The 13,407-nt window shown below is 47.0% G+C and overlaps 1 protein-coding gene across 1 annotated transcript in view; it reads right to left on the reverse strand.

Moving 5' to 3' along the window:
• LOC138566168 (semaphorin-3A-like) overlaps positions 1 to 13,407 on the reverse strand; it is a 624,143-nt gene that overhangs the window by 208,240 nt on the left and 402,496 nt on the right. Inside the window, exons 5-6 of the mRNA XM_069643198.1 lie at positions 1,610 to 1,703; positions 684 to 803 (exon numbers count right to left, since the gene is read on the reverse strand). Coding sequence (XP_069499299.1) covers positions 684 to 803; positions 1,610 to 1,703 — 214 coding nt within the window. The remainder of the gene's footprint in view (positions 1 to 683; positions 804 to 1,609; positions 1,704 to 13,407) is intronic.

The following is a 13,407-nucleotide window of genomic DNA, read 5'->3' on the forward strand; positions in this document are numbered from 1 at the left end:
CCACACCCTAACTGATGAATAAAAACTGCACTTACCACTAAACGCAAATGGCGTGGAAAATTTACTTTTTCAACACCTAAGAAACTGCAAGGTAGCCAGGAAAATCCCCCCATTGAACCAAACAAGGTTCTGTGACCTTGCACCACTACAAGGACTCGCAAAAATAAACAGAGTTTAGCAAAGGACGGTTCCAATCCTAGGGCCCCATCTCGTTCCTGCCATATAGAAGAGATCACGTGATTCACCTTGCTCTCCACACAGCCAATCAAAGCACTGAAAGTGTAGGTGTTTCCTGCCACCATTCACGATCACCCACAATGAGAATGGCAGTGTGATAGGGACAGCCTGCCCTCCATGGATGCCTTTCTCAAAAGGGTTTTGAGAAGGCCTATGGACAAGATACCCTCAAACGTGCAGCCCATGATCATGAAATAATTGGTTATCCTTGATGAAGCGCTCCGACAGTCCTTTGGTGTGTTATTGGATATGTATGCATGGGATTTATAAAGCGCAAGCCTGGCTGTGAAGCAATAGTGCGCAACCGAAGAAGCAAACATGCTGTCCGAGGAAGATACACAAAGTGCCCCTCTTGTTAGGTAACTCACTCATCCCCCCTTCCCAGACCGATATATCCATTTACCCGGAGTTATTATAATCTTATCCAAATAGCAATAGTCGCTCACCTTGGAGCCACCTGGAGTCGTACTGCTCCGTCCGTATCATGTGGCGATGCCCAAGTCCACGGAAGAATCCAGCATCTCGGCTCATGAAATCCGAAGAAATTCCGGCGTACAGTTCTCCATCTAATGAGAAAATATAAATGGCGGACCACATCAGTATCGTTAGATGGCAGAGACGTCCCACCGACAAAATTAGCTTCCCATTATACTCCCCGAAGCGGCTTCTAAGGTGTCAGTAACATCACACTGACCAGTCCCCTGTCAGTGAATTACAAATGGCTTTGAGAGAGGTCTGTGCTTGGCCCAAAGAGTCATGTTTAAAGTGATGGAACGCCGAACACGGCAGGGATATTCCTAACCAGACATCCAATATTTTACAAATCAGAGTTACTTTGGCCATAGAATTTGGCATGGTAACCTTGGAAACAAGATGCACTCATTTGAGATATTCCTTTAATCTGATTTGCCAGATTTTGTTAATAACATTATTGATGAACTATGTGTGTAGACAACAAGTTTAATAACATATACTTGCCATTGTGAAGCCTTGAGGAGGACCCATAGGGGTCGAAACCTGCTTGGGCAAGAATCTGTTTTATGTTGCTATTACATTAATTCATTGTGATATCAAAAACCATTGTTTAAGTATCAATTGGATAAGCACAAGTTACCAGTGTGTACACATATTTGGATGTTTAAACTGATATTGGCTTAAGAAAAGTACACTAATTAAAATCATTTCTTGGAATCGTTGCATCAGGGAATCTGTACAAACCCACAGATTCGACCCGTCCCTAAATTGTGTGACATAAAGTGTGATACATAATACAGATGGGGCATGAGTATGTGGATATGTGATGTTATGTTGTGTTGTGTGATGTAGTCTCCCAGCACTCTGGCGGAGTGGAAGGACCCAGACACACACTCACCAATCATCGCTGTAGCCACGTGCTGTTGAGGGTCATATGGGCACTTGCCTTTCCCACACTCCGTCTGCTCCGGCTTTAGTACCAAGGGCCCATCCTAGGAGCAAAGACAATAGAAAGAGTTCACGCTGAGAATCCAGTCTTAATGACTACCTGTACAGAAGGGCCTGTGCTTTAAACACTAGGAAACTGGGGCACAGAAGGGCCTGTGCTTTAAACACTAGGAAACTGGGGCACCAATGTGCAAGAGGGAATACCCATGTTCAACTTGCGCTTCCAGCATTCACCAGTGGAGCTATGCCAATTGTTACCACACGTGCCAACCCTACACATTCAGGAAGTAAGAAACAGATCTTTAATTGAGTGCTAGGGGGATTCACGACGGTCATGGATACCCTTAGCTTAAGTAGTCCTACCGCATACAGATTTTAGGATTGGATCCTTCGCATTCACCATATCAACACACATAACTCAGAAGTGGTTACCTTTGTACTCCAAGCTCTTCTTTGAGTGGTCTACGAATGTGTGTTTAACATAGTGAATTATTGTTGAAGGATAGCTCAGGGGCAACGCATTTGTCTTGGAAGAAAGACAACACAGGTTTGAATCCCGATCAAGTGCATTATAAAAGAACAATTATAAACATTATTATAATTGTAGGGGGAAGAAAGAATAAGCATACAGCTGTCCAACAGAAATGTCATATTACATGACAAATTTTCGATGTTATCTTCTCCCCCTCCACTGCCTGCTCTGGTAGCAGTTATCATTAACACAGGCTTTGTCTTTGAGTCACTTGTTTACCTGATGCCTGTTCACTTGGAAGTCTACACTGCACTTTATTTTTTAGCAATATACTGCATGTTTTGCATCTTGATCACGGTGAGCGATAATCAAAGTCCCAATCTGTGCGGTGTATTTACAGGCCCCAAACAGAAGTAAAATTAAAGAGCCATGTGGAAAGGGGCCTTTCTTTCATTACCAATGGAAGCATTTTAATTTATAAAAGAAGGAGGAATGAAAGATCCCTGTCACATGGAAAACAAGATTTTTCAACATTAAAAACAAAAACCGGCTGCAAATGTGTGTGCAAATGAAAACGATTTCAAAAAGAAAAAGTGGAAAAAAGATCTCTGCTCGCAGAAAAAGTCAGGAAAACAAAACATGATGTGTGTGTTGACAAAGAGCAAAGTGTATTGTGTTTCACCCACAAAACTCCAGTGACATTTGAAGAGCCGCTTTGTCTCCATGAAAAGAATGTCAGCCCAAGACAGACCATTGCTGGCTGAGGGCAAAACTTCACAAGAAAAACTCCCACTCCGAGCCTGGATATCACATCTCCCATCTAATAACCAACCTCAATACAAATGTCCTGCTAAAGGCGTCGAAATTCAGTGTTCTCCAGACCTGCTGGCTCTGAAAGCATTCACTTCAAGATAAAGTCACCCTTGGCTGGAGCATGACTATTATGTGTGGAAATCGGGGCTCCCACTTCAAAGAGCAAAGGAGACTGATAAAGGCGCAGGCTGGCCCAGTGAAAACAAATGGCCGGAAGCAGGAGCAGGACCATTTGTCCCACAGGAAGATTCACAATTAATTTAAAAGGACTATTATCATTTAGGCTTTTTTCTTTGCCATCATAAGGCAGATGGATTTCATCTATGTACCATTTGTTATGTAATTTCCAAGCAATTTTAACCAAAAGTTTGGGAATATATAGCTGCCATATGTATTTGAACGAATCTTAAAATCCTACTGCCAGCCTTTTAAGACAGCATGAAAATCAAAATCGCCCATTACGTAAGTGCCTTTGTTATTGATCAGTGTAACTATTTTGTGAAGTGAAATTTGCACAAAGTTAAGAACTGTGATTGTGTTCTTTTTAACTCGCTATTGTGATTTATTTATACTGAGAGAAGTTGATTGTGTTATGCCACATATAAGGTGTTTTTTATATTTTCGTTCTACTTTCTATTACTTTTGATTTAAATAAATTCCAATATGTTTCACGTACACCGGCCTGGTTCCTGGCTCATTGTTCGCTCAGGGGCGAGGGATCTCAGGGGCATGATATGTGTCTGAGATAGGGCTAAAAAAGAATCTGTTAAACTGTTTGTTGTGTCACCACTTGAGTGGGGAGGGAAGGAACTCCCCATGTTGAGGGAGGCTTCTCAATAAACCGTTACAACTCGACAGAGGATTGGTGTGTTTTGCCACATGACAGCAGCGGTGAAGGCTGCACAGGGGAGCAAGGATGGGAAGGGAGCAGCGACAAAGAGGCAGGATGTAGAACAACAGATCCGAGGAGGAGCAGGAATATTTTGGTTCATACCATAGTTCATGCTGTCAGGTGGGACACATAAAGAATAATTAAATAAACAACAAATACAGCAAGGTAGGGGTTGCCCGCTGTACCTGGGGATTAGTTTGCTTCTGGTCAGAACTTGTCCCACAGAGTTGCCAGAATCAGGATTATCTGCTCCAATGAAAATGTCATGTATTGTCAGCAGGTTAAAGGTGAGGTAAAAAGAGGGACAGGGCCCATAGACTCAAACTCTAGCGGATGTGGCCCCTTGTTACTTTTGTGCACACCATGCCTCTTGTCACCACTGTCTCTGAAAGTACCACACACCCTCTTTGGCCCATGACCTGCTCAACCCTCTTTGAACCTTGACCACTCAAGTCCTGCCTCATGCCCCACCACCCTTGACACCAAAGACCCACCACAACCTCTCAACCCATGACCAGAGGTATCACCCATCCCATATGACTCATGACCTACAAGTCTCACCCCGCCCTGTAGGAACCCCTGACCATAAGTCTCACCCAATATCGTATGACAACAGCCTGGAAGTACAGACCGCCCACTTTCAACACTGCCCCAAATGTCCCTTCGCCACGCCTTTGACCTTGTCCCCTGATGCCTCACCCCACCTTTTCTGAATCGCTGACCCAGCAGTCCCAACTTGCGTCATCCTCTAAAGTTCCTAGCACTCGTCACAGTCTTTCACTGGAGCCGGCACTTTCACAGAATCTTTTCTACTTGCTTATCACAGGCCAATAACACGAAGCGATACGACTCCTATGTTACGAAGGCCTCTTCCAATGACGGGGTGAATACCATGCAGAAGAATTATCGTAAACTGGCGGCACCGCCAAGGCCGCCACAATTACAGGATTCACAGCAAGTTATACATCACCATGAGAGCCACACCACTCCAAGTTTTGAAGATCATCTCGGTCATAGTTTCTTTAAGATAAGTCTTCATAATTTGCCAACATTAAGATTGCCTATCAAGTTTCCTGAGGACACTAACAACGTCGTTTATGATGATGTTGCTGGTGGGCTATGGGTGGGTCTATAGATGTACCTGATTCCATGCTGTATGAAGATGTGGGTTTTCTGGATGACCTGTTCCAATGTCCCCAGAACCAGAAAGGAGCCCTTTGAAGACCTGAACAACTCTGAAGACGGGGGTGCTGCCTCTCAAAGACTTAAGGTCCTGATGGAAGTAGAAACATAACCCCCCTCTCTCTGGGTGTTTTTTGGTTATTTAATCTCCATTGACTGTCTAAGGTCATGTTAATTCCTTTCCCCAGAACCACACACTACCTGCCTCACCGAGACCAAAACACATCCACCTGGGATCTCTCTAAGCTGGCTCTAGCAAGCAGTGACATCAAACCTTGGTCTGCCAGTGTTATTTCTATGCCATTTGATGAAAGTTAATGGCTTAATTTCTGCTGCAAATGTACTATTGTGTAATAAAAAATATCTTAATCAAGTTTCCCTTCAGCCACTTGATTAAGCCTCTTGCTTGCACAGCGCTGACAAAGACAGCAGTTTTGGCTGGTAGATAGGAATTTGCCCAGCCCTGCTATCATGCGCCCAGGTACTCACATCATTTTCCATCTGTTGTCATTTTACGGCCGGTTAGTACCACCCTGGCAGTCCTTCTGCCATGCCTGCACAAAAGGCAATTCTGTTGGCTTTGCCCATGCTTGTTAGTGCGTGCGGAGCCTCTGTAAAACTGCAAGCAGATGTCTGCCAGGGGTTTTGGACAGCCTATTAAAACAGTATGCACTGGGCCATTATACAAGTAAAAGCGGCTGTTGTGGAGCGTTTTAACTGCACATTAAAAAGTAGAATATGCAGATATCATGTCATAGCCAACATACTCAGCAGGAAGTGGATGTTTACCACTCTTTTATCGCAGCACCATTGAAAACAACCCAGAGTCGTTAACTGCTGAAAAGGAATTAGGGGCGCGGCAAAAAATGTTCCCGCAAAAAGATGCACTGGTCAAGTAAAGAAATTGCAGGCAAAAGTGGGCGCTAATGTCAGGCTGCCTGAGCTAAAAGCCATGTGTACTAAGAGTCCGATCAGCAATCCTTTACGCATGAAAGGTTTGTAATTCTGCAGCGCGGGCTATAAGAAGGGGAACGTGTATGCCAGCCCCCAGATTTCAAGAAGACGGTATCACTGTTAGCTGAACAGCACTGGCAGTTCCACACCATCCTTGGAGAGTCCAGAGCAAAGCTGTCCAACTCCAGGCCTCAATAGCCGGATCCATGTAGGGTTTTTTGGATACTCCTAATTAATATTCCTGAGATATATTTGCATACAATGATTCTAAATGCATGCATATGTTTCCTTATGAATATTAATGAGGGATATCCCGAAAACCCGTCACGATCCTGGCCTTCGAGGCCTGGAGTTGGACAACCCTGGTCTAGAGTCTAGAAAAGATGGCACAGAGGGTACAACATTCATTCATCGCCAGGGTTGTTTTCGTGGAGTTAACAACTGGTTTTTGGCTGTAAAAACTCATTGAAAATATATGGGGGAGTGGATAAGGGATATGAGGGTAAGGGGGGGTGTGGAATAGGTAGTAAAAAACTGCAAAGGGGGGTGGGGGGAACCGCCTTCATGTATTTGTAAAAACAAGTCTATGTGTTTTTTTCGGCCAAAAATCAGCAGCAACAATCTCCACGAAAAAAAAACCCTGGCGATGGAATGACATAAAACCGACACAAAGGTAGGACAGGGGCACTAACCAACACTGCCCAGTGACGTGACTGACGTGGCCGGAGAAATCCACAACTGTGTGTCAGCGAGCTCTCTAGAATGCATGAAGGCTTAGACCCGGTGGCATAAGAAGACGGGGAGTACAGCATTGTATGTCTGCATCACTTGCAACGCTTCAGGGGAACAGGGACGCCATTTAGGGGTCGCAACTGCGACCCCTCAGTTCTCCCTAGCTACCTCTGTGGTCTCCCTTGCAAGGTCCTAGTCTGTGGCCAGCACCATGTGGCTCTTTGCTTCTGGACATCACTTCCTGTGATATCATCAGAGGTCAAGGGTCGTGTGATGTAACTTCTGCTACCCTTGGCATTTTTGTGAAATGACGTCCCGGCAGTGGAAACGTTTCCAGACAACCAGATTTCTAACTTTACAAGTGGGCTCTACAAAAAGGGTAGACACAACATTTTGCTAGAACCACAGGTTTTATTTTTAGATATTAAAATGTTGTTTTCTGGGCAAACTCAAAATTCAAATGTGGCTAGTCTAGCCTAGCTCTTTCCTCTCATGAATCAGAGCTCTCCTGAGGTGTTACAGATGATTGTTTGATGTGCCAGGGTTGTCCACCCGATGCAGATCTTTGTCAAATGATGACTACAAGCAGGTGGCTTTATCACAAAGGTTCTTCTGGGGGTGAATAAGTCTTGAACTTATTAAGAGGTGTTGGGCACTTTGGCTCTCCAGATGTTTTGCACTACAAATACCATCATCCTGTGATAGCACAACCAATGGTGAGGCATCCTGAGAGTCATAGAGCAAACTATCTGGAGAGCCGCAGGTTGCAGACTCTTAAGTAAAGGACAGTACACGGTTTCCACAGTCAGATGTGAAATAATTCACAATTCCTGGCTTTTAGGCGCATAAAAAAGAAGGAAACATGTTTAAAAATGGCTTGTTGGCATGTGTGTTTGCGTGAATGTGTTTGTGTGAATATATGTATGCTTTTAGGTGTGTATATGTTTGGGGCAAGGATGCAGTTTGTGGCCACTGGGAGCCACATAATGCACAGGTTGCGGCCAGTGTGTGATGGATCGAGGCAGACTGTAGGATCAAAGGTGGGTAGAACAGGCATATATTGTTGAGAAAGGTCTTTTTGGGCCAGCATGAGAATTAGTTCCACTGGGGCAATGCTGGCATGTATTTATTTAAGACCAACCTAAGCCTACAGGGGAACATACCTAATTATTTGGTTTGGGCAGATGCTTCTTGAAAGTGGGGCAATGCTGGCATGTTTTTATTTAAGACCAACCTAAGCCTACAGGGGAACATACCTAATTATTTGGTTTGGGCAGATGCTTCTTGAAAGTGGGGCAATGCTGGCATGTTTTTATTTAAGACCAACCTAAGCCTACAGGGGAACATACCTAATTATTTGGTTTGGGCAGATGCTTCTTGAAAGTGGGGCAATGCTGGCATGTTTTTATTTAAGACCAACCTAAGCCTACAGGGGAACATACCTAATTATTTGGTTTGGGCAGATGCTTCTTGAAAGTGGGGCAATGCTGGAATACATGGTTGAGGAGGACCTCCTGTTTTTATTTATTTTCTATTGGGACAGCAAGCATCAGCATCTGTTACACAGGTGGAGTGTTTCCTGTGCTACCCTGCAGAACCGAGTGTAAATCCTAAATTGTCTCCCAATGTTTCTGAATGTTTTGCTGTGAAATGCATAGCTATAGCCCAATATTTTATAACACTTTGAAGGGGCACCACCAGCCACAGCCTTACTGTGTTAGTTTTAGGGGTGCATACCTGCTTCAGTCCCGGGAAAACCTTTACACCCCTCAAGTTTACAGATTCACCAGCTGCAGCTGCTCTAGACGGCCGTGAAATCGTCAGATTGGGTCATTGGAGCCCATGAAGAGGGCTAGTGAGGCCTTGCTACCTTTCACACATTCCGAGAACCCAGGACTTTTCCCATTGTTTCTAGCCGTCGTCCCCACTCATCCCACGCTGGATATTCCCCTTCTACTCGCCTACCCCGCAATCCCTTTCTTTCCATGCCCTGTAACCTCACTAGAGCCCAATCCCAGAGTAAGCCAGCCATGCCCGGCTTTGCTGACCCACCTAAACACCTGTAGCGGACTCGTGACACACATGCCGCCTAGCACTGCTGCCCCTTAGTAGCCAGGACCCACTCCCCCTATCACTTCTATCTAAAGGAGCCAGGTCACACTCCCCCTATCACTTCTATCTAAAGGAGCCAGGTCACACTCCCCCTATCACTTATACCTAAAGGAGCCAGGTCACACTCCCCCTATCACTTCTATCTAAAGGAGCCAGGTCACACTCCCCCTATCACTTCTACCTAAAGGAGCCAGGTCCCACTCCCCCTTTCACTTCTACCTAAAGGAGCCAGGTCACACTCCCCCTATCACTTCTACCTAAAGGAGCCAGGTCACACTCCCCCTATCACTTCTACCTAAAGGAGCCAGGTCACACTCCCCCTATCACTTCTATCTAAAGGAGCCAGGTCACACTCCCCCTATCACTTCTACCTAAAGGAGCCAGGTCCCAATCCCCCTATCACTTCTACCTAAAGGAGCCAGATCCCACAGGACTGCTGCTCCCGGCTGCCCAGAATGTCGTTTTCAAGCTACTCCCTCTCCCGGGAAGCCCTTCCTTTCGGGTGTTGCTCTTCCTCTTACCTGTCCTCTCCATGACACTTCTATTCCCCTGCCTCTCTTTTTCTCCTTCCCCCACACTCCTTTGCAAGTTGGATTCTGCATAGTCCGGGCTCTAAGAACACCTGAATAGATAAACATACGTGCGTCCCTGGGTGCGTGCCTGGGTGCGTGCATGAGTGAGAGATATGCAACAGGTCAGGCATACAGTAAGGAGCTCTTCTTCTGTTGTGGCGTAACCCGAATGGAAGGTGTAGAAGTCTTGAGTAAGGCTTTAACGCCTTCTATTTACGCGACATCACATTTTTAATCATTTGTAATTTGTAGTGCAAAGCGGTGGACAGAATGCAACCTGTGTTTCCGGCACCACTCTTCCTGTCCGCTACGTCTCTTTCTCTCCACCATACAAATGCTCCAGCGTCCTGGGAGGATAGCTCAGCGGCAACGTTCTTGCCTTGGAAGCACGAGGACACGAAGGTCCGCGCTTAAAAACCTCTGGGTATTTAGTCGCGTTCGCAACTAAGACAAACAAAAGAAAAACAATTCCTGTAACAGCGCCTCGCCTCGATGCCCGCGGGCTGTGTGAGCGCTTTGAAAATGCAAAATAATAATAATAATTTACTCTGGGATGGATTTTCATGCCGGCGCAAACGCTAAAATCCTGATGGGATCTGCGGGCTTTATGCAGTAGCATAAAGCCGGCAGACCCCATAGGGATCCATTGTACATGCTGACTGTTATTCTTGCATGGCAGGCAGCATGAACAATGAAAATTAAACACTGCCTGACATGTGAGCATGTCGGACAGCGTGGTTTTTGTCATAGTGAGCACTACCAAGTGGTGCTCACAATTAAAAGTAATCGCTACCTGGCGTGCGAGCATGCCTAGCAAAAACAAAGAGGTGATGGCTGGAAGGTTTAGAATTAATCTTAACCACTGGCATTGCTCTGGGCAACCCTCCAGACCATCGTTCTTCACCTGCCAAGCCATTACAGAAGGGGAAAGACCATATGCAAATCAGGCTTGGTCCCACCCCAAAAGGGGCAGTCCAGCCCGAACTGCTTGGTCACATCCCTTCTGCACGAGACCACAAGCATCCCCAAACATGTTTCGGCCTTGTTGGGCCTCATCAGTGAGGAGTAGCTTGGGTCTCTAGGCCCAGCAGGCATGGGACCCACGTCTGGGCATACCCGTCCCACTCGGGGTGACATAGCAAAAACAAAAGAGGTGATGGCTGGAAGGTTTAGAATTAATCTTAACCACTGGCATTGCTCTGGGCAATCCTCCAGACCATCGTTCTTCACCTGCCAAGCCATTACAGAAGGGGAAAGACCATATGCAAATCAGACTTGGTCCCACCCCAAAAGAGGCAGTCCAGCCCGAACTGCTTGGTCACATCCCTTCTGCACGAGACCACAAGCATCCCCAAACATGTTTCGGCCTTGTCGGGCCTCATCAGTGAGGAGTAGCTTGGGTCTCTAGGCCCAGCAGGCACGGGACCCACGTCTGGGCATACCCGTCCCACTCGGGGTGATATAGCAAAAACAAAGAGGTGATGGCTGGAAGGTTTAGAATTAATCTTAACCACTGGCATTGCTCTGGGCAACCCTCCAGACCATCGTTCTTCACCTGCCAAGCCATTACAGAAGGGGAAAGACCATATGCAAATCAGACTTGGTCCCACCCCAAAAGGGGCAGTCCAGCCCGAACTGCTTGGTCAGATCCCTTCTGCACGAGACCACAAGCATCCCCAAACATGTTTCGGCCTTGTTGGGCCTCATCAGTGAGGAGTAGCTTGGGTCTCTAGGCCCAGCAGGCACGGGACCCACATCTGGGCATACCCGTCCCACTCGGGGTGACATAGCAAAAACAAAGAGGTGATGGCTGGAAGGTTTAGAATTAATCTTAACCACTGGCCTTCGGAGGCGTCTCTGGGCCATCCAGCAGACTGACCAACCTACACAGGAGTCTTGCTCTGTAACCGCCGCCAGGTTGTGTTGTATTTCTAGTCCTTGTCACTCTCACACGTTTCGTACACTTGGCGTTCCCAGGTCTGAAGTGAGTAGTGTACATTTGACTGAGATACACACGGCCGCTCCGTTGCCCTGCTGTGGTAACAAACTGTGCGGGTTCACTTCGTTTGGGACATCTTTAACTCAACTCTGCTGCTGCAGACTCTACATGACGACGAGACGTCCCCTGCTCTCCTGAACCTGCCAGCGACTGAAACTGACGCAGAGAAGCCTGGGTCTGCTTGCATCGGGGACCGGTGAGTAGCATAGCTAGGAACTGGTCGCCCTCCTGCAGGAGCCCATAGCTTTTCCCCGCTGTGTCAAAACAGCACGCCTTTCCGTACTCGCGCTCTGCTTCTGCCCACATTTGGAAATGGAATTTGTAAACCTATTTTGAAATCAGGGAGTTTTGTTCATTTTTCATTGGCCCTCATTTGATGAAACAACGTCTCCCGGAAGTCGGTGTTCTGCCAAACCAGGACCAGGACCAAGCGCAACACCCGGACACCAGTGAGTGCTCGGACTTTAGATCTTAAGAAAGCTGCCGACCTGCGATCATGCCCATCAGTGTTGCCCCCTATTTCACACCCACACTGACCACAGAAGCACCCCACCTGGGAATTCCTTCCAGGGAACCAGGAAGGCAAGTCGCATTCTGGCATAGTAAGGGTATTTATAATCCAGAGGTCCCTAAACGCCGACCCGGGATTCGAACCTGTGGTGCTCTGTGCCGTCTTGTTTACAAGGTGAGCACGTTTCCCCTGAGCTATCCTCCCGAGTCAACATTCTAGTTCGTGCCAATAGCACGAACCCAGATGCGAATCCATAGCAAAGGGCAAGCAGAATGGCCCAACTCGGAACAACAGTGCAGTGCATGGTACCTGGAGAGACTTTATTATGTAGTGCCTCATGTTAGATCCCTACTACTTCTAGGCAATGTAATATTAGCCAGTTCAATGATGAACAATGTATGGAGGGCTGCATTAACCCTGCTGGGGGTTTGAACTTGTGAACGTCTTGCCCCCAAGCCAAAGGCGAATGCTTAACTTCTGAGCTATCCACCTAGCAGTGCATGCAGTGTGATATCACAAAACTGCATGGGAGAGAGTGCCATAGTCCTGCTTGGCATCACTGGCATAGCATAGCCTATTCTAATAGTATGCCAATGCATAGCATGACATGGAAGCACCTAACATCGCAAAGCATAGTGCACCATACCATAGCCCATGGACAAATACAGCCCAACCAAACCTCCTATACTGTCATGTAACACAGAACCAGGAAATGCAACACAGCACGATTCAACAGTGGCCCCTGCAGGGAGAAGCCGGGATTTAGGCAAAATGTGTAAAAAAGAAAATGGCGGTGTTCGGGATAATTCATAGACAGCAGCAGGAAAGATGTTTTTCACTCTACTGACTTTCTTTCCGGATCCAGATAGTTGATGACTTCATGCAGGGTGGGGTCGGGGAGGGGCAATTCAACAGAGAGTCCCCCCAGCCTGCGCTCCTACCCCCAAATGCCGAACATTGGGAAATGTGTGGCAGCTGCGCCCGGGTCACGCGCCCCAGTCTCGGCCCTAAAGGGAAAAAGAGGGTGGGGTTTGCGTCCCACGCCCCACCGCCTGGATTCTCATGACCCCAATATCTACTACTCACCTGATCAACCTCCAGAAGGGTGAAACTTACAGAGATTTCAACGCATGCTCTGGACAGCAGGTGCGACGCAACTCACCGAGCTGACTTCCAGAGTACATAGTGAAGAGGCCAGGAGACTTTACACGTGGGTGTCATTTCAGCAGTGTTTTCAGAGCGGGGGGGGGGGGAGTTAATTTGGAATACGCTCAGATTGCCTGGGGGTCGGCAGAGAATATGCTTAATGCACGCTCTGCTTTAAGTAGACAGTCTCTGGCCAGTGCTCAGTCGCATAGTTCTCGTTTTGTTGTGGGGTTAATATGGAAAGATTAATGACCGGCCCCGTGGCGGCTGCCACTGTCTCGTGCAGTGGATAAACGGTTGCAGATGCTCCGGAAGTCCACCGGGAGGTCAGACTTAAAGGAAAGCGGTCTCATCCTGTATTTC

The sequence above is a fragment of the Ambystoma mexicanum genome, chromosome 2p, assembly GCF_040938575.1.
Source record: "Ambystoma mexicanum isolate Mex_15411 chromosome 2p, UKY_AmexF1_1, whole genome shotgun sequence".
Taxonomy (NCBI): Eukaryota; Metazoa; Chordata; class Amphibia; order Caudata; family Ambystomatidae; genus Ambystoma; species Ambystoma mexicanum.